Source organism: Haemaphysalis longicornis, unplaced genomic scaffold (assembly GCF_048455015.1).
Source record: "Haemaphysalis longicornis isolate Haplotype H1 unplaced genomic scaffold, Haemaphysalis longicornis Haplotype H1 scaffold_6, whole genome shotgun sequence".
Lineage (NCBI taxonomy): Eukaryota > Metazoa > Arthropoda > Arachnida > Ixodida > Ixodidae > Haemaphysalis > Haemaphysalis longicornis.
This window is the reverse complement of record NW_027526407.1, coordinates 35,658,818-35,679,780: the sequence shown is the minus strand read 5'-3', so window position 1 is coordinate 35,679,780 and position 20,963 is coordinate 35,658,818. Positions and strand designations below refer to the sequence as shown.

The following is a 20,963-nucleotide window of genomic DNA, read 5'->3' as shown; positions in this document are numbered from 1 at the left end:
ATCCTTCAAAAATGCACTTTCTTTATATGTACTGCAGTAACCTGGTTTCTGAATATTCGTTTGTGTCCACTTACTGCCTGTACTTCTACACTGTTATCTGTTTCAAGCACTGTCACCACACCCTCTGTAACGCCGTAAACGCCCTGTGGGTGCTCTAATAAATAAATAAATAAATAAATAAATAAATAAATAAATAAATAAATAAATAAATAAATAAATAAATAAATAAATAAATAAATAAATAAATAAATAAATAAAAAAATAAAAAAATAAATAAATAAATAAATAAATAAATAAATAAATAAATAAATAAATAAATAAATAAATAAATAAATAAATAAATAAAATAGATTTCTTTTAAGAAGTACCATTAAAGAGGCTGTTGGCGACAGCGCCGCACGGGAAAATGGGGAGGCCAGTTTCGCGGTCCTCGTGAAAGGGCTTGCACAACGACTTTCCAGGCCGCATGTATCCCAGCAGCTGCCAGTCGTCGCGTGACTGCACGTACAGGCGGTAGTTCTGGAAGACGTTGGTCAGCCCGTAGTAAACGTGCACCGTTTGCTGCGGGTGGAGAGGAGAGCGACAAGAACCAGAATCAGCCATGTTTGTATTCATCGGGGGAACGTAAACCACTCCTAATACCTGACCACACCTTGGTGGGGCCGAGGTCTTTGGTTTGGGAAAAAACGGTGGTTGATACCTCTGTCATAGGAATCAGTAAATCTCGAAAGTGAAATGTGCAGCGAAATCTGCAGCTGAACATGATTTGCGGGTCGGCGGCTGCCTTGTGGGTGTGCTTGGAGAGCGACGCCCTGCTGGTGGGTCGCTTCGGCAAAGGTGCACTGGCGTCATTTCCGTGACGTATATGACATCAGTTAAACCTTGGGGTACCGCGGCATAAAACACTTTCGTGTTAAAATATAAAACCCGAAAACGAACAATCCAAACTATAACGTACTATTTAGTACTAAAGGTTGCTTCCCCGCAAGAACACGGTGTGCATGGGTGCACTATTTAAAGTCCGCTTGCTTCGTTGTACAGGCGTATCTTCCGTGACGGATATGACGCCAGCGAAGTCCGTTTATCCGGGAATAAAACACTTTCGTGTTAGAAACAAAAGGCGAAGAGTAGAGACAAAATTAGCTCGACAGTTGACGAAAAGGGGAAGCGGCTCACGAGGAAATCTTCGGGGAGCTGGAGCGTCTCCACGCAGAGGCAGGGTTTTAGCGGGTCCTCGGCGATGACGGAGGCGCAAGTGCTGTTACCGTTTAACTGTTTGCAGTCCGTGTAGTCGAACTGGTACTCTTGCAGCTGTGGACGAAACCGACAGAAACCAGCAGAAAATATTATTTCATAGTTGCAATAAGACACACTCATAAAATTCGGCGCAGATGGGCTCCACTACGACACTCAAGAGCGACCAGTCATAGTGACCAAATGTGCAAATTTGGTAAATGACAAGGCGCAGAATGTGATTAGAGCAAATAAATACTGTTAAATGTGGATACAATAAAGTTGACAAAAATCCTTAATTGTTTTAGATGCTGGTTTTCGTTACATCCAGGTTCCGACTTAAAGGCCAACTGCACTCAAATTTTTGACAACGTAAAAATAATGTTACGCAAAAAGTACACATAAAAAAGGTGCGAAAATACTGTGCTTTAAACATCAACGCGAGCGGCACAAACGGCTCGCGACGTTGGCGTTTTCGGAACCGAAACTGAATAGAAAAGGCGGCCATAGCGGCGGCCGGACGTGACGTACGTGATGGAACGGAAGCGGCCGCGCCAGAACCGGCGGCCGCTCAGAGCCGCCTTCAAATGCGCGTGGTAGCGTCGCGTTTCGCTCTGTTATTTCCCCAGAAGAACTTCCACTAACGTTTGCCCATGATAATGAAGTTAGGCGTAATTCCGGCATCCCGTTGCGTTTCTATCAGTCGAGATGAAGTATAGACCACCAGACAGTAATTTTTTTCATCATAATAACTGCCGGTGTAGCAATTTTTAGCATTGCAAGTAAAAAAGCGGACCCTGATTTACAAAGCTACGTGCCCATACGAGTTCCAAAAGCAGCTTTCGTTATAGCCGACGTCTCGGCTATCACGTCGCTCTCTCCGAAAAAAACAAACTGCACGCGGGCGGCGATCATACATTACGTATACAAACAGCTTCGGGAATATCAGCCCAGTATTTTTCGCATTGCTGCACATCCAGAATCGAATTATAAAAGTGGTCTGAATCTATAGCCAGCTTCCACAGCAAAATGATGCACTAAAGTACGAAAACATTTCCTGCCTACCGCTGTTTTCCACTTCAAACAAAGACAGGTGCTGATTTTACTTTCAAGTAAACTAAATCTAACGCCCGAAGTAAATACTGCACTTGGGGATTGAACAAAAATGTAGTCTAATATTTAGGAGAGGAGCAGTTTCGTCAGTTTTAGCACTTCGTGAAGACGACGGCCGATATTTGTGCGGGTGTATTTGTTACTACGAAAAAGGCTGATTTTGGTTCACTTAGCGAGTGAGGCAAAAGTCGCACAATTGTTCATAGCGGCGTGTTCAACAACTCTATTTTGGTCGTAAAACTTTTGGAAAGGTCTAAAGGATGGAGGTGGCATTGGGCCTGCCTAAATATGGTCAATATTGGACGCAGAAGTGCAAGTGGTAAAGAATTTATAGAATATCTTTTTTTTGGCTGTGTGGTAAATGCAATAGGAATAACAAATGCAAGGCAAGTGCTCGTTTCCCGGTATTTTTTCCTTTGAGTAAAAATATTATTTTCAAGTAAAAAGAGTTTTGCTAACTGCAAGACTTTCGCAAGCGCGTGAACAGTTTGTGGGCTTCTAATCTTTTTTTTGCATTAAAAATGGCGGATATCACTGCCTATGTGGTTAGTTTACACATGTGATGCCGACGGAGGTACAGAGCGCTGGTGTAGCAGAAAAAGAACACCCGCCGCTGGCGCTTTCAGGCAGGGGCCTAGAGCACTGCGAAGGCAAAAATGAGAACATCCCCCTCGCGAGGGGCACGATCAAATGCAGAGCATTTCCGCTCTTCTCTTCCAGCGTAGACATTGTCGATGAAGTCGATGGTGAAACGTGAAACGTGCCGTGAACCCCCTGCCGCGGCTATGACGCAACGTGGAGCGGCTATGACGCAACGTGGCGCGGCTATGACGCAACACAATCCAACACAATCCACTTTAATCCAATCCAATCCAAATCCAATCCAATCCAAGCCAAGCCAAGCCAAGCCAAGCCAAGCCAATCCAAGCCAATCGAATCCAATCCAATGCCCCTCGCGAGAGAGTGTTATAGCGCCGAAATCGCGCCACCAGACGAACGCGTGATGTTGACGTCACGATCACGCCACAGATGTTAGCGACCGGAGCGCGCGCGAACGACATATGTGGTTTAAGCGCGAACCGACCGCGGCGAGAGCGCGATGCGAGCGCATCAGAAGCTTCTTGACGTAGTTTGAATGAGTCAAGGATATAAGGCGCGTTCGTAGCCTCCCATTCTGTGTCGGCTTTGTGGCGCAGTGGGTAGAGCACCATGTACATTGCGTTCCGCCCGCAGGGTCGAGGGATCGAAACCAGGCGCCGGATAGTATTTTTTTATATAGTGTAGGGGGAGGGGTGCGGACAACGACGGTGCGGACTACGACGGTGCGGACTACGACTACGGACGTCAACTCGGGTGACATCGTGAGTTACTGAAATGCTCTGCATTTAAAACCTCGGGCGAACGCATCCCTGCGCCCGGCGCAGCGCCCTGCAAGTCGCCGGAGAAGCGCGAGCTTCACGGGACAGGTTCCGCAACCTCTGTCACAGGCCGCTCGGAACTTGTTTCGGCGACTCTGCGCCAGGTGCAAACGTCGTCTGCTCGGAGGTACTTTGAATGGCGGCACCTAGCGCTCTCTTTGATTACGAAGCTAAGGATTTCCCCGTGGTGAATTTAAGAGCATAGACTACTTATTTGGACAAAGAAGAATTTGAGTGCAGTTGGCCTTTAAGGTTCTAGGGGATGCGATTGGAGCAAAACAATAGTTAAACGTGGATATAACAAAGTTCACAAAAACCGCAATTTTTTTTGAACGAGGGTTTTCGTTGGACGAAGCAGAAACGAAACTAAAATGCTAGACATAAATTGTGGTGAACTCACCCTTGAAGGACTTATTTCACAGGGCAAAAAACCATGAATCTCAAAGAAGTGAGGTGTGACTAGTGGGCGAAGCACTGGGATCGTTCTTACCGTAAATCACACGTGGAATTACCCACTCGCGTATGTAAAGGAGTGACAATGCGTGTGTGTACTATATACAATTTCAATCCAATCCAAACCGATACAAGTCAATTTATTAAACCCATTCCAATCCATGTCAATCGAATTCAATCCATTCCAATCTAATCCAATCCAATCCAATCCAATTTAATCTAATCTAATCTAATCCAAATCTAATACAATTTATTCCATTCCAATCCATTTCAATCCAATCCAATCCAATCTAATCTAATCCAATCCATTTCAATTCAATTTAATTCAAATCCAATCCAATCCAGTCCAATTTAATCTAGTGTAATCTAATCTAATCTAATTCAAGTCCAATTCAATCCATTTCAATACAATCCAATTCAATCCAAATTCAATCCAATCCAATTCAATATAATGCTAGACAAAGCGAGGTGCTAAGGTGCTTCGCCTCTAAAACTGCGTGATTCGCGCCTGCTTCTCTCCCACGAACTTAGACACTACACGGCACTGCAACGAAGCAAAGTCAGTTACTCCCGTATTCACAAACGGAGTCAGCATCACCTTTGCCTTTTGACACTATTCGGTGCCTTAACCGGTTCCAAGGACCAAACTAATGCTGAATGTGCAGCTTTTCGTGAACTTAATGCTCCTTGCCACCCTCAACATTTTTTAGAGGGTGCCAGCTGGGATACTGTATGGAGCGGCGACTTTCCTCTTTCTCGCCGGTGAAGACGGGATTTATAATTGCCAGCGTGTCTTGAAAATACAAAACTTTTCATTTTCTGGCAGTGGAACTCAACACCGACGAACCGGCACCACAGATTGTAGTGGAAGTGCGCAATACACGGTGACAGACAGGCCTTTCACCTAACCGATGCGGCTTTCACACTTGAAACGCACGTTCATTTGCAGTGCGGGAGAAGTTCCCTAAATTATTACATTTTTCCAGCCGATTTTTGAAAGGATGTGCCAAAAAAAAAAACTGCGGTTGATTCCTGTCGTAGGAATCGGTAAAACACGAAAGTGAAGTGTGCAGCGAAATCTGCAGCTGAACATGGTTTGCGGGTCGGCGGCTGTCTTATGGGTGTGTTTGGGGAGCGACATGCTGCTGGCGGGCCGCTTCGGCAAAGGTGCACTGGCTTTATTTCCGTGGCGGGTATGACGCCCATGAAATCTTGGTGTATCCCGGCATAAAAACACTTTCGTGTCAAAATATAAAACCCGAAAACGAACAACCCTAAGTATAACGTACTCTTTAGTATTAAAGGTTGCTTCCAGCAAGAAGACCCTGTGTTCAGGGGTGCACCCCGTACAGGCCGCTTGCTTCGTTGTACTGGTGTCACTGCTGTGACGGGTATGACGTGAGCGAAATCTACGTGAATCCCGGAATAAAACACTTTCGTGTTAAAAAGAGTGGCTCATAAGCGCAATGAATTCGTTACATGAAGGTGAACTGTCGCAATGGCTTGGTTTCGTAGAGGTCGCAAACACATCGGTTTCAATGGGGCTGCCAATGCATATTGAAAAACTTCAGAAAATCCACGAATTTGCTACACGAAGGTTCGTTACATCCAGGTTTAACTATACTATCCGCGCAGTGATAGCAGTGCAAGGCTTACACGTGCGCTGCGGCAGAAGCACGGATACTATTTTTTTGCTCTAATCAAACACTGGCCGTCGTCAATTGCCAACTTTGCACATTTGGGCACGATGGCTGGTCGCTCATGAGTGTTGTGGCGACACTTATCTGCGCCGATTATTACGAGTGTAGGGGAAATGTTACCCTTTTGAAACGTTCTTCATAAACGAATTTCGGGAATGCAAGGTATGTACAGTCTTTGCCAAAATTTTGTGGGCGAAGCCGGAAACACCAGGCTGCAACAAATTCAATGGACAAGCTTACGTCCCGAGCGAGGCTGAAACTTTTTACGCAGGAAAGCTAGAGAAAACACCTTTCTTACTGCCTTCAAATATTTTTGTCGCATTTAAAGGTGAAGTTGATTCTTTGAATTCTTTGTGGTCGAGAAGGCTTAGGATTGGCCCACAAAAGTTTGAAAAAGGGCTGTAACTTCGCTGGCAGAAACCTCCGGAATAAAAATAGTGATTTGTGACGGCACGACATCATTAAAAGGTATGGTGTTGCTTTAAAATTAGCATTGGTTTCATTGCTCTAGGACCGGCTGAAACGTCAAATTATGGCCCGTACGAATTTCGCATACATGGCGTTAAGGGAAACCTATAGTGCCGTATGTTCGTCGTTTGATTAATACAGAAACATGAAAACTCTGCCAAATTGTTTTATTTTTACAAATCCTTTCATTATTTTGTGAGTGGAAAATTACCTTCCTTTTTTGCGGCTGGGTGCGTTTATACCCCGTATGGATTGCACAATTCTATAATTCTGTATATGCGGAGCGTTTCAATAGCATAGAATAGTAAAAATGCCATAAGTGTAGCATACAGCCAAATGGTCTTCCCATGTTAAAAAAAAAAAATGCGCGGATGCTTTCCGCGCAGATGCTCGCACCGCCGTCATAGCTTGAGCAGTGCCTCACGCCGCAGCTGGCTGCGTGTGCTCTACCTTGAGACTTTTTTTGCTTTCTTTTATGTTTCGTTCCCACTAACCAGCGCCGGTAGGGTAGTAGGCAAATCTAGCCAATTTATCTCGCTTTGCTTCTACCTGCTCTACATCCCAGTTTTTTTGCGCATGCGCATGGGAGGGAACTTTTGGACTTTTCTGAATACACGGCGCCACCGTATTTTCTTGTTGTTTAGCCATAAAGTGGTTCGCTTTTAAAAAGTGACGGGGAAAATAGTGGAGCGGCGTGGAAAATTGAGTGCAAAATGTGGCAGTTTCAGATAACAGCCCTGCACAAACGAGCTGTGTGAGGACGCATATGAAACTAACGTTTTTTTTTTTTTGCATCGGAACAACGTTTTCAGTCTCTGGGTCGTCGTGTTTTTCTTTGTGGGCGGTGGTCAAGAAGATAATGTTGTTGCAAAAGTATGGGAGAACCGCTCACAACAAGCGAGGAAGATCACACGTGTCGTCTGTACCATAGGGTGAAATAGATCACAGCGCTAAGAAGAGAGCGTCCCGTCTGTTTTGACAGCGCGTTAGCGCTGACGTGTTTACCGAAAGACTGTGGAAGTATTTACCGTCGGAGAAATAAGGCCCATCAAAATTTTTCGCGCCAAAGTGAAACGTTTTTCACGCTACTGGCCATGAGCTTCAGCGCATACCCTTGAAAGCTTCCCACCCGTTTTAAAGTGCTCACGCTGTGTCACCGTCATGAGAGTGACATGAAAAAAAAAAAAATGCGGAAACATGTGCATTTTATCACGCCGAATTCTCAAAGCTGAAATCAATGGGGAGGGATGACAGTGCGAATGCTTATTTTGCGTGTATGTCGTCGACCGTAAGGTGGGTCATTGCGCTACGGCCGAGAGCGTCCATGCAGGTTGCGAAGTGCGTGTAAACCAACTCTTGGTGCAAGGTTCAGAACCCTCCTTTCTTACATTTTGAGGTGCACAGCGGCGTGAAAGGCTTCTGCTTCACACCTGTGCTGAAGCGAGATATTCGGTAAATCACGCAAAGTTGCCAACGCACTACTAGAAAAGTAGGATGCAAATTTTCGTTCCTTAGAGTGCGAAATTGGGGGCACGCATGTATATGTATAGCTAAAAGGGTTCAACTTAAATTGAGGACTACTCAGTGAGCAATAGAACGGAAGGTGACCGGTGTAACATTAAGGGACAAAAAGAGTGGAGTAGGGTAGGGCACAAGCACGAGTACAGGACATATAAGTAGAAATTAAAAATAAATGGACGGGGCCAGGGCATGGAATGCGAAGGCCAGATAACCGTTGGTCATTAAAGATAACAGAGTGGATTCCTAGAGAAAGCAAGCATGGCAGGGTTCGGTAGGTTAGATGGGCAAATGAGATCAGGAACTTTGCGGGGATACATTTGTCGCAGTTAGCACAGGACCGGGGTAATTGGAGAGTAATGGGACAGGGTATGCCCTGCAGTGGGCGTACATAGGCTGGTGATGATGATGATGATTATGATGATGATGTATATGTGTGTTCGTGTGCTCCTACGAGAGCCTGTGTGTGCTCATGATAACACGCGTACATACCTATTTTCTGATTGAAAAATGTCTCTTTTGCAGCAGCGACCATAAATGAACAAACAAGTGTTGCTCGAGGCACGGGGATGCTGCCTTGCCGAATGCCTGATAATCTCTGTTTTGAAAGAGTACGGTGATGTCCCAGCTCACACGTTGTTAAAAGACGCTCTAATCTTTCTCGCCGGCTGTACCTTGCCATAATCGCAATGACTAAACGGATCTAGCTTCTTCTGCACGATCGGCGTGCCCCTCACGTGAAATTACCGTACAAGCTGTCTGGGGAGGTTTTTAAGCAAGGCTTATATGTCTACAGTTCGTGTATTTTTGTTGGTGAAACAAGCTTCAACAGGCTGCACGTGTGTTCGAAGTGCGAGGCGTTTTAACGCGCGAGGCGTTCTATAGTGGGAGACGCTGAAACCCGAACGTTTGGGTGGCTGTGCCCTTATGTTTCAAACGGCTTGGACTTTATGGTTGACCGCGCAGTTACATAACATGCTGGAATGTTCGTCTTGCTCACTTAAATGCTCTGGACTAGGGTTTGAGAGCGACACACGTCGCGACTGCGCCGAGAAAGCGTTTCTTTAAACGATGGCTCTTAATTTGCAATACGGAGTTGGTCGAGTGCGGGAGTGAAATGCACTGGCGCTCCAGACATTTTTGCTCTTTATGTGCAAAATTTTAAGAAGAAATCAAGCAAGCTGAAAACATGAAGCGTTTTCTGCGCGCGGAAGCTCTCCGCTCACTCGCCGCTCGTGCGCCGTACGGGCATGCACAACCAGCGTGCATGCCCGTACGGCGCATGAAACGGCTCCCACCACACATGCCGCGGCAGCGACCGCTCTTCGCTGCCGTCGAGAATCAAGGCCGTCGCGAAAAGCAAGGTAAACGTGCAAGAGAGGATGATAGTGTGGTGAAAAAATGTCGTTTCAAATCGCGTGCCATCAGCCGCAAAGGGTTCGCACAACATCCGACAGATGGCGACGATTGTACTGGCCAGTAGGAAGACGCAGTGAAACATCCTCCTCGCGAGGGGCACGATCAAATGCAGAGCATTTCCGGGGGCGCACGACGTTAAGTAGTTTGCGTTACAATAATGTTGTTGCACTTGTGGCAACAGCTGACGAGAGAGCGCTCGTCAGCAGTAATTTGAAGGAGTCAACGATATAAGGCGTGTTCGTAGCGTCCCGTTCTGTGTCGGCTTTGTGGCGCAGTGGGTAGAGCACCATGTACATTGCGTTCCGCCCGCAGGGTCGATGGATCGAAACCTGGCGCCGGATAGTATTTTCTTTTATATAGTGTAGGGGGAGGGGTGCGGAAAACGACGGTGCGGACTACGACGGGACAACGCGGGTGACATCGTGAGTTACTGAAATGCTCTGCATTTAAAACGCCTTGCGGCAAAGCGAGCTTAATTTCGAATGCCCAGCAGAAAGCGGTGTAGCTTTATGTGTCTTTCTTGGGAACGACCGCGTTCAACGCTCAAGAGAAATAAAATTTCTTAGTATCTTTCACCTCAATGGTTTATCATTTCTGGACAACCACTTTAACAGGACCGGAAATGAGGGTATTTTTTTCAATCTAGTTCATTAAAAAGATTCACTCACCTCCACGAATTGAATCATGACGAGTGGGCGAAGCACTGGGGATCGTTCTACCGTGAATCAACCGTGAGAGTGCTTACTGCTCCTAAAACGATTTCTAATATAATACAATCTAATACAATTCAATTTAGTCCAATCCAGTCCAATCTAATCCAATTCAATTCATTTCAATCCAATCTAATCCAATCCAATCCAAACCAAATCAAATTTGAATTTAATTCAATCCAATCTAATGCTCCTCGAGCATGGGCAGCATGGCTCTCTCTCTCTCTCTCTCTCTCTCTCTCTCTCTCTCTCTCTCTCTCTCTCTCTCTCTCTCTCTCTCTCTCTCTCTAACCTTTCGTGAACTTTTTATTTTGTTCTTGTTAACCTTTTGTGAAACTTTTGTTCACTGATGTTTCGATTTGATTTGCTGCTGTGACTTGAGGATGGTCGCCGGATGCCGGACAAGCCTCGGCCTTAAGATGCTTCGCCCTTAAAACCTTTTTGTGCCCTGTAGAGTCGCGTAGAGGCCAGCTGACGTACGCTTTTGGTGGTGAAGAACACTACCAGCCCCGTCGGCACAAAGATGCAGCCGGCCACTAGAAACGGCACGACAGCAAATCCGGCGTTGTACACCGGGTTCCAGCCGCGAAGATTTTGCTGCCAGAAGGGAGTTTCTGCAAGGAGCGCCACAGCATGATTTTTGAGAGACTCCACTCGAAATAGTGCCAACTTCTTTACAAAGGTCTTGGTTGGTTTGTATTTGCTGCAGCAAGCTTTTGCACGCTTGGCGCAGTCGCTGCGACCATTTCAATCGTTCTTCATGGCTAAGCATGGCTGGTGTCTTGAATTGAGTGGTCATTGAATTGAGTGGGGGTTAAACAATTTGGCGGAGTTTATTCCACCGCAATTTAAAGACAAGTTCAAGCCAACACAGCTGCAGAATTTCGAGAGGGTGACACAAAAGTCATTAGATTGTGATTTGTGTTTACCAGGTGGCTATAAGTGCGTCCATCATTGTATAATTGATTAGGGGACATTACGGGATTTACTGAAATCAAGGCCGGCCCTGATTATAAGCCGAATAGTTAAAGTCTGGCATAAAAAAAATTGCCGAATCGCCAAAATAGAGAATTGCCAAAATAAAAACACCACAGACGCCACACAACGAAAACGGCATGTAGTAATATTAATCCGTTCGGGTTCACGAAACATAACCGTCATCACTGGATTTGTCAACTTTGTTTTGTCGGTGTGAACCTCGTACTGCTCGTGATATACAGTTTTTTTGTGCGCAGTCGCAATACAACCCTTCTTGAACGATGCTGAGGTCAAGCTATTGCGGGATGTCTTCCCATGGTTTTCTCGAGACCCCTCCAAGCTGAGTTTAGTCTCATAAAAACAGTCTTGCAGTCCTGCTTAGGGCTTCTACAAACTGTCGCACGCCAACGAAACCCTTCTTTTAAGGGCTGCACTGTTTATTTATTTCGCTACCTTCAATGCGCAGGAAGTTTTATAGAAGCGAGTGGGTTATATTTTGGCTGCGTGTACTGTCACGGCAGCCGTGAGAATTAACCACGGGATATTCTCGCGGCAGTTTCTGTAAAAGCTGACTGGCAAAACATTTTCTGCATGGTATTACGTGCCAACGTAACCTAACGGAACATAACCTCACCGAACCTAACGTAACCTTAAACGAACGCGTCATAACCTACCAAAATCCATCCAAACTGCAACAAACCTAATCTAACCCAGCCCAAAGACGCATAACAGAACCTATATTACTCGTAATTCAACCCATTGTAGAAGTCCTGTGCGTCGATCTCTTGATATAGTAAAAACTAGAGCAAAAAAAAAAAAACTTAGGGATCCCCAGGCTGTCAAAATTAATGCGGAGCCCTCCACTACGGCTTGCCTCATCGCCTGCGTTGCGTCGGCGCGTTAAACCCTACAATAGAGAGTTTTAGTATAGCGGAAAGCACCACTTTAGCGCGCCCATAGCGGTAGCGGGCACGCTAACCGTAGCATAACGAGGCGCTATCCGTTCGCGATTGCGGCCCGCAAAACGTTAACGCTACAGTTAAAACGCTATACTAAAACTCTCTAATCAATCAATCAATTTTCAGCTTAGCGTTTACGGAGTGGTAACTGCATGCGGTTCAGGTTTGTATGAGCATTGGGACTTTTTGATATATTTTCTTGAACCTAAGGCACCCATAGCTCATATCTGCGGCTTTTCAAATGTATGGGCTCAGAAACGAACATAGAGCAATTAACCTGAAAATAAACTGCGCATATATACCATAAAATATAAAGCACACAAAGCGAACTGTTTTCAAGAATCGACATTTTACGCCATGCGCACCTGTAGAAATAAGAAGAATTATTGGTAGGGCCGTTTCTTTATGGGCATGTTGAACCTCTAAGAACACTAGGGTGACATTATTGGGCTAATCCCCTATATCTCAGTCGTCTCTCTTGCGGTGTTCGGCTGCGTTTGAACACACCTGGTATTCATGCTTCAGTGCTCCAAATTATGTAAGGTATTGTATTTTCTGTCTTTAATGAAACCGATAGGTCTGTGAACCCACCTACACAACATGTAATTGCTTAATGATTGCAAATACAAATTTATCACACATGAGTGCACGAACATAGAGTGGAAAGTGAAACGGTACTGGCCTTTCCAGGTTTAACTTTTTTATATTTTAGCTTTAATTGCAGCTGATCAAACGTTAGGAAATGAAAAAAAGTTGCAAGGGTACCATTCATTAGCGGCTGCGTCTTATCTCACGGCAGCCTTGAGAACTACCTCCGGGAAATTCTCACGGCAGTTTCCATAACAGCTGGGTGGCCTAACCTTTGGTGAGTAATATAACGTCCCAACGTAACGTAACATAACATCACCGAACGCGTCATAACCGACCCATATCCAGCGCAACTGCAACAAGCCTAACGTTACCCAGCCCAACGACGCAGAACACAACCTATATTAAACATAATTCAACCAATTCTAGAAGTCCTGTGCGTCGATCTCTTGATATAGTAAAAACCAGAGTAAAAAAGCATTAACAAAGTCACGATGACCGAAAAATTCCGAAAGCTAAAAAAAAACATCGCAATGTCAGATTCGAACCTGAGCTTTCTCGTTTAATACTAAGTACTACACCACAGCGCTACAGGTGCAGCTTCAAGCACAGATTGGTAGGAAATATTTATCCCATAGCATCTCCTCGTAGCGTGCTTAGCCAATGAGAGGCGACTGCCGTGAGAATTGATTGATTATAGGGTTTTAACGCGCTGATGCAGCGCAGGCGATGAGGCGCACCGGAGTGGAGGGCACCGGATTAATTTTGAGCACCTGGGGATCTTTAACAGGCGCCGAAATCTCGTACACACGGGCGTTTTTGCTTTTCGCCTCCATCAGAAAAGTGGCCGCCGCGGCCGGGAATCAAGCCCGCGACCTCGTGCTCAACACGCAATGCCTTAGCCACTGAGCCCCCACGGCGGGTGACTGCCGTGAGAAACTTATGACGGTAATTCTCACGGTTGCCGAGATAATAGACACAATCTTCATTATTCAAGCGGGGCGAGGAGTCAGTACATACCCACGCAGCGGGGCACGTACTACAGCACCGATATGTTCTGTCACTTTTTGAATAAAGAATGCTGAAGCAAGAATGAAGCATTGAACACCTTCGGCTCAATCCAGTACACTTTCAGCACGAAATAACCGCAGGAGGGTTGCAAACTGGGCTAGTTGGAAATATATTCTTGTATAAAACCAGCGAAAACTCAGACGAAGACGAAAGAAGTGTACCACAAGGACAGACGCTGGTGGAAGCCGCCGAAGGAAGTGTACCACAAAGACCCAGCGGCTGTCCTTGCGGTACACTTCCTTCGTCTTCGTCTGAGTTCGCGCTGGTTTCATCCAAGAACGAAATAACCGCAACATGCCGCGTTTTCTGGGGAACACAAGTGCAGGCGCTTCATCCAATCTGAGTCCAGAAATGTGCAACTGCGGGACCGCATTGTTGAAAAATTTAGGAACGGGCGTCACTTACCTGCGGGCCGGTGGGTCTTTTGTGACACAGGTTCCATGGCGTTTTACAGCAGGAAGGGCAAAAAGCAGCAGCTTGTAGGTGAAGCTGCGTGAAACTGTTGAGGCACTTCTTCCTCTTCGGGCACGAGGGCTGGCTGTGGGCGAGCTCCTTGTTCTTTTCGGTGGTGCGTCTACCCGCAATGGGGGACTGACCAAGAGTTTGGCGCACAGTATTGAAGGACCGAACGGCTAGGAGCAAGCGTGACATCACACGGAGAAGCTTCGCTAGCCTACGTTATTTGAAGACGGCAAAGTCAGCCCGGCTATTTTAGTGCAGGTAAGTACACTCGCTCATTACTGAATCTCGCCGTCTACCGTGCTAGCCGCCAGATTAAGATGGCGGGCTGCTCTATCAAACGTGTCAGCGTCTGTACTCACTGGCTTCCCACTCAATGCCTCTGCTTCACTGCCAAATCTTGTTGTTTTATTTCAGTACGTACTTTTCAGGGCTGTCCTTCTTTCTATCGTTTCCTTATTCATTAGTGTTGATTTTATTGTTGGTGTGTCGTCTGTCATGTCGTACCTCAATTTATGGCAGTTTACTTACTAACTTATTTTTTATTCCCGTTTATATACACTTTTTTTCTAAACGAGTATTTCAAGCGCATTCATTCTATTTATTTTCATCCCGGGCCAAGTTTTTCTTTCACTCAGTTAGAACCCATTTCCTGGCCACTTCCCCTGAGTGGGTATGAGCCATTCGTTTGAACCAACCAACCAACCAACCAAGTTACCGGCCACGTCCACACTGATTTGTCTCGTAGTCATACGGACGTATATTGCTTTGCTCAGTCTGTTCTTCGTTACGCTCAGGTGCCTGCGTGTCTTTTCGTCATCTTGTTCACCTCTTTGCGATTTTGTTGCAATACGTTATCTTTTACCACCTGTTCACAATCTTGTGAACCACCACCTTGTGAAGTATTTGACGGGGCGGCACGCGAGAATGAGCTTGCTGCGCTGAGCAACCATTACTAGCATCACTATGCTATCCCGAGATACTTTGCAGCAGGACTAATGAGTGTTTCGTTTGTTTAGTACATCACTGGGCAGGTCTGGGGAAAATAAAGGGTGTGGAGAGTGCCCAGTTATGAATACGCTTTATGGACCTCAAAAAGAGATCGCTTTTCGAGCTTCTATTCCCTCAGTATTCAAAATGTAATCGGACTTCTCTAATTACTTCTAGTTTCGAAACTATGCGTCAGAAACCGCGAAGTACGAGCACCCCTGGTTCGTTCCAAATGACGCCGATGATGATTAGAGTATCTGCATTTGTATGGGGGTGCTGGTTGTTAATGACCAACTTCACTGTTTCAATATTTTTGTTCTACACCTAAAAGTTTTATCGACTTCCTTGTCCCCTTCAACGGCCATCTTTCCCAGCGGTTCTAATTATCATCCCTCTCTGACACCTCTTCCTCACATTATTTATCGCCCCCACCCTGCTGTTCGAAAGGGTAAGCACATGGGCGCGTGATTTACTAAACAAAAACTTAAATTTGTTAAAAGTTTGCCTATTACCGCCGCAGATAAAAAAACTTGCTTTTAAAATTACGGTAATAAACGCAGAGTTTACTAATAATCCCGCTGCTTTCTCTTTACGACTTGCGGCTGCACCTGAGTAGTACTTCAACTTTCCGTGGACAGGTGGCAGCAACGCAATGTGCTCCTGTTTTCTCTAGAGCAGGGGCCAACAATGAACCACTTTGTTACACATATGTCCAAGGGGGTGTCGCAACTGGTATGTTTCGGGTAACTCAGATTTTTGGTGGCACGGTGGCTGTGCTTGTGCATATCATGCGTCGGCTTTAGCAAGCTCGACTTAGGAAATTGTCTCAGATCTCCGAGGAAGCGAAAATGATCAGGGTTATTCCCCAGAACCGAAAAACCTGCTCGCGCTGAGGTGCGATTTCCGTAGTCTACATTTTACGTGGCCACCACTTTGGTCCCGTCAAGCTAACTGCTCCGTATTTTCCCGTCATGCTAATGAAAACTGCTGTGATGGTAAAGTTCTCTCTAGTAGCAGCTCTGTTTTACCAGATAATTGAATGAATAGAAATCTTGTTCAAGGTGCTATAAACAAAAATATACCATTCACATGAAAGCTTTTGTGATTCTGCGTCGCAACACATCATCTCCCTCAACATTGCAATCATGAGCATCGAAATTTTCATGATCATCAGCAGCTCATTTGGACGTCTAATATACAGTTCCAATGTCACGGTTTCCCGCAATACCTATCTACTCTGCCTCTGAATTTTCTTATCTGATTTCTTCATCATGTTACCTGCCTTCTCCCTCTTGTAGCGGCGGCTCTCGGTAGCCATTTTTTAATAGAGGGGGTAATGTTTTGTCGTATATCCCCAATGCATGCACTTCCTAATGCCCTATTGTTTCGTCGGGACTGGAGCAAACCTTGTAGTACACATTGCTTCCCATTCCACGACGCTCGGTTCATGGCCATGAACCGAGCTTATTAGACAAATACGGGAGCTGTGCATTCCGTTTCACTCCAAATTTGACTTTTCACAGCAAAGCTGCTCAGCAAACCGTAATGTTTCGTATCCGCAGTTAAAAAATATAAAAACAAATTGCTGAGTGCGCACACATGAGAGCGGGACTCGTGGCGACCGCTCGGCGGTTAAGCAAACCAATATAATGCCACGGGATCGTGTGGGCGCGCCTCGCGACGACTGCCCAGCGTCGCGGCGCATGTTTGTCAAGCCAAGCATACCCACCTAGGGAAATTGGCCAAGACTGCGGTGACGGCCCGGCCGAAAAACGAAGAAAATGTCGAGCGCTCGCGTGTGAGTGCCTCGCGGTGACCGGCCAGAGTATAGGGCGCACGTTTGCAAGCCAAACATATCCACTTAAGGAGATTGGTAAAAAAAATAAATAAAACTCTAGCGTTTGCCGTAATCGTGGCAACACTTGCTCACAACGAGAAAGACACGCCATAGCGTATGCCCTTCCAAGGTGATCTCCGATGATTATCACTAAAAAAATGGAGCAAGCTCACACTAATAGCAACAACGGTGGACTTAAGGTCATTGTGGCATCGAAACCGAAGAAAATCGGCTGCAATCCTGGATTTAGAGCATCGTGATGGTCGTGAAGGTTGCGTACAGATTCGGTATACGTTGAAGTGTGAACTTCATTTTTTTCTGCATTGACATCATCCTTTGGTGCGGCCAGGTGTATTGAACCCAGCATATGATGCGGACGCAGTGTTTCTAGCACGTAGTACACTCACTCTAAAAATGCAACATGGAGTGACGGGCGAAATGAAACTTTACTAAGTGAACGTGGGTAACTCAGCAGAGTCGTGAGATGTCGTGGACTTCTTGATGTATTCAAATTACAGCAGGTGTGGGAAGCGTTTCCCACAGTGCCGACGCAGATCATTGATTGGGAGCTTACTTGTTTTTGCAGAGTATAAATGTCGTGTTTAGTATGCATGGGTTATCAAAATACTGGCATTTCCAGCAGCTCATATCGCCTTTTGGCGAAGTCTTGAAGGTTTCTTGTAGTAACCCTACGACTAGTGAATGTTCATTTGTTTGAATTATCTTGCTTTCTTGTCTGCGCATATCGCGGCGACTACTTGGTTTGATAGTGAGACAGACATCGGTTTGGTTTGCTATATAGTTTTCATTTTTATAAAGCGAGAATTGACAAAAATGCCGGAATTTACATGAATGCAAGCAGGGCGACGTGATCCCCACTTGCTCTTTTGAAGTAAAAGCTTTAGGGAAGAGCTCAACGCGGTTTTCTTTACTGGACTCTTCCCTTTGAGGGTTATACAAAAAATTAGGAAGTGTAACCTTACTCGGGGCTTCCGGAATTCTCTAATTTTCTAAAATGAAGTTTAGTAATTCGCGAGCTACCGATGGGGGAGAACATGGCTAACACGTTGCTTTCAGCTGCTTGTTTTTGTGCAGTAGGATAGAAATTGCGGACTTTTTGTCAGCGCTGTGCAAACACTTTATGTATTGAAGCTTTTAGGGGGCTACCTTGTTTATTTTTAATGCATCGAGCTCGAGCAGAGGCGGGAGCGCGGCGTCCCTAAATATAAGATGCCACCCACGTCTTTTTTTGTATGGACTCCAATAAATATTTCCTGTCTTTAATCTTGCCATGCCTACAACTTCCACCACTTCTACAACAAATTCCACACATACAGCACGCACTTTATGCAGGCGATCTCACTATTTGGACGACAGGGTGTACGATTGGCGAACAACAAGACGCCCACCAAGAAGCCATTGGCACCACTGAGAACTATCTTACAGTCCACGGCCTCAATTGTGCACCAGAAAAATCTGCCTTTCTTTTCTTTCAAAAACGCACGCAAGGCTGTAAACTACAACTCCTCCCAGGCTCACTATTAAGCCTACATGGCACGCCCATCCTAAGAACTCCTACAATTCGTGTTCTGGGACTTACTATCCAATCAGACGACGCAGGCCTTTCTACTATTCATAAATTACTAGGAAAGCTACTACAAATCCCCCACCTCATCAGCGCGTTGCTAATTCGAGAAGGACTTAAAGAAAACGACCTCCTGCGCCTCATTGTAAGCCCTACTAATTAGCCGCATTGCATACGGAAATCCAAAATTGGATCTCAAAAATAGGGAAATCCAAAAACTCGACATTATCATCTCGCAAGGTTATAAATTAGCAATAGGGCTTCCCCCGACGACAACTTCCACTGCCAAAGTACTGCTGATGGGAATTCCCAACACCTGGGACCAACTTCGAGAGGCCCATCATGTCAACCAGATGGAACGATTCGAGCTCTCACACAGTGGCTGCCACCTACTCCGTCGCCTCGACAACCAACTACCTGCTACGCACCACCCCCGCCAACGCATCCCCCTGGAAATACGCAATTACATCTCTGTCGCCCCAATACCCAAAAATATGCAACCCGTTCATAAACAGGGTCACCGACAAGCCCGTTTTTGAATGCTTCGAAAGAGCATCAAGTGAAGCCACGAGACCGCTACGTTGATGCCACCAAATATCCCCCTAAAAGAGCCCTCGAAATTACTACAGTAGTCCGGGAATTGAGAGCAGGAATTGAATTGGCTTCCGCAACAGTAATTGGCAACAAATCCACAATTGCAGAAGAAATCGCAATAGCCCTCGAAGCCACTACATCTCAAGGCATTATCATCATTGTCACAATTTTCGCCATTACGCTCTGGTCAAATTGCTCCCTTAGCCCTTCGCAACCCAATGTCCGTCGTGTTACGAATCAGCCCGCCGAAGTGCTTTGTGCAACACTCCTCGGCTATGTGGCGAAGCCTACACTACGTGCGCCTTTCGAGCAGGCCCCCCTTTTGGTGACACACGCTTGCAGCCCACGGATTCAAACGCGTCGCTACATGTTTGGATCGCTGGCGCCTCGCTATCGGCGTGATTCAAACTTCGGTGGCGCCGACGCAACACGCAGAGACTTGCCCGAAGCAAGCGGAAGCTATGGCGGAGCCCTCCTCTCTCCCCTCTCTCGGACTCAGCGTGCGCCGCTGCTACCGACCACTCACAAACTCAGGAAAGAGTGTTGCGTGTGTCTGTGCCGTTCGTGTCGTGTGCACAATCTGGAGGGAACGCCTGTTTGACCGTTAGCGCTTTGGGTATAAATAAGACCCCCCCTCTCCCAAGCGCTGTAGTTCATTCCTGTTTGAGCAGTGAATCAATGCTGTCGCTCTGCTCGAGTCCTGTACCGTAACCTTGCCGGTCGGGGCATTACTCTTGTCTGGATTCGGCCCATCTCTCCCCATGAAGTAAACAAGGTAAGTTTGCCTTCGGCTTTTGGTCTTCTTCGAGGCGGCAGCCTTGTCTGGCCGCTCGCTTCACCACGTTACCACACGCATGTCCGAGGCGACGGAGCTCGGTTCGGATACGCCTTCCCGTATGCAGCAACGGGTTGACAGCGGTGGGATGACAGCGTCGGAACAACTGGTGGCAGCGGTGGGATGGCAACTTCGTAACACCTGGAGCCAGCGGTGCGAGATCCAACACCACAGACGTCGAGGGGGCCTCGGACTACGCAGATTTGACGGTGGTCGATAGGGAGTGGGGGACTTTTCTTCACTGAGTTTTACCAGGCTTCTGAGGATAGCTGGTAGGGCGTGTGTTTTTTTCGCGTGGGTTATTCGCGGAAAAAAATTTTGGAGCAGTGAGAAGGCAGTACTCTAGACCGGGAATGAATTTGAAGGTGTTGAAAAAAACGCAGTTGTTGGAGCTTGCACAACAGTTGCGCTTGGATGTTTCGTACGCGCTGAGAAAGCCAGAGCTGATACAGGCTAGGCTCGCTGTTGGGGCTGACGAGGATGAGCTGTCGGAATGCACTGACCTTATCAATGGCAGGGAGACCGTTAAGCGTCAGGCTGCAGAGGCAGAGGCTGAGCGCACGCGTGAGGAGCTCGAGAGCCAGAAACAGGAACTCGAGCAAAAGATGCGAGAGTGCGACATCGAGCTCAAGCAACTCCTACGGGAAAGAAGGAAGCTCGAGCAAGAGAGACTCCAACGGGAGAGTAAGGAACTAGAGCACGAGATTCAACGCTTGCGGGAAAAAGCGAAGTTGAGAAAGGCAGAGCTAGAATTGTTGCTCGAAAAAGACCTCGTTTTTGAGGAAAGCACCCTGGCTGTGCTGTCAGGAGCAGTCGCGCGGGAGCGCCTGTCAGAGGCGACGCGTGTGGCCCAGAAGCGTGGCGAGGTGACTGAGAGAGATAGCTGAGATAGCACGTTTCCGGAGGCTCACGACAGAGGGCAGAGTATTTCCACTGATAGCGGAAATGTGTCTTTCACGGAGGAAAGACTCCATGGTGTCTGTGCTGGTTTCGGGGATCGCGGCAAGGTGTTTAGATGGTTCAAATTCGCTGGAT

At 46.5% G+C, this 20,963-nt stretch overlaps 1 protein-coding gene across 1 annotated transcript in view; it reads right to left on the bottom strand.

The window, feature by feature from the left end:
* Positions 1 to 14,070, bottom strand: part of LOC144142970 (cell cycle control protein 50A-like) — a 29,466-nt gene extending 15,396 nt beyond the window's left edge. The window contains exons 1-4 of the mRNA XM_077674798.1: positions 14,034 to 14,070; positions 10,513 to 10,646; positions 1,177 to 1,311; positions 369 to 561 (exon numbers count right to left, since the gene is read on the bottom strand). Of these exons, the coding sequence (XP_077530924.1) occupies positions 369 to 561; positions 1,177 to 1,311; positions 10,513 to 10,646; positions 14,034 to 14,070 (499 nt within the window). The remainder of the gene's footprint in view (positions 1 to 368; positions 562 to 1,176; positions 1,312 to 10,512; positions 10,647 to 14,033) is intronic.
* Positions 14,071 to 20,963: the final 6,893 nt, after the last annotated feature.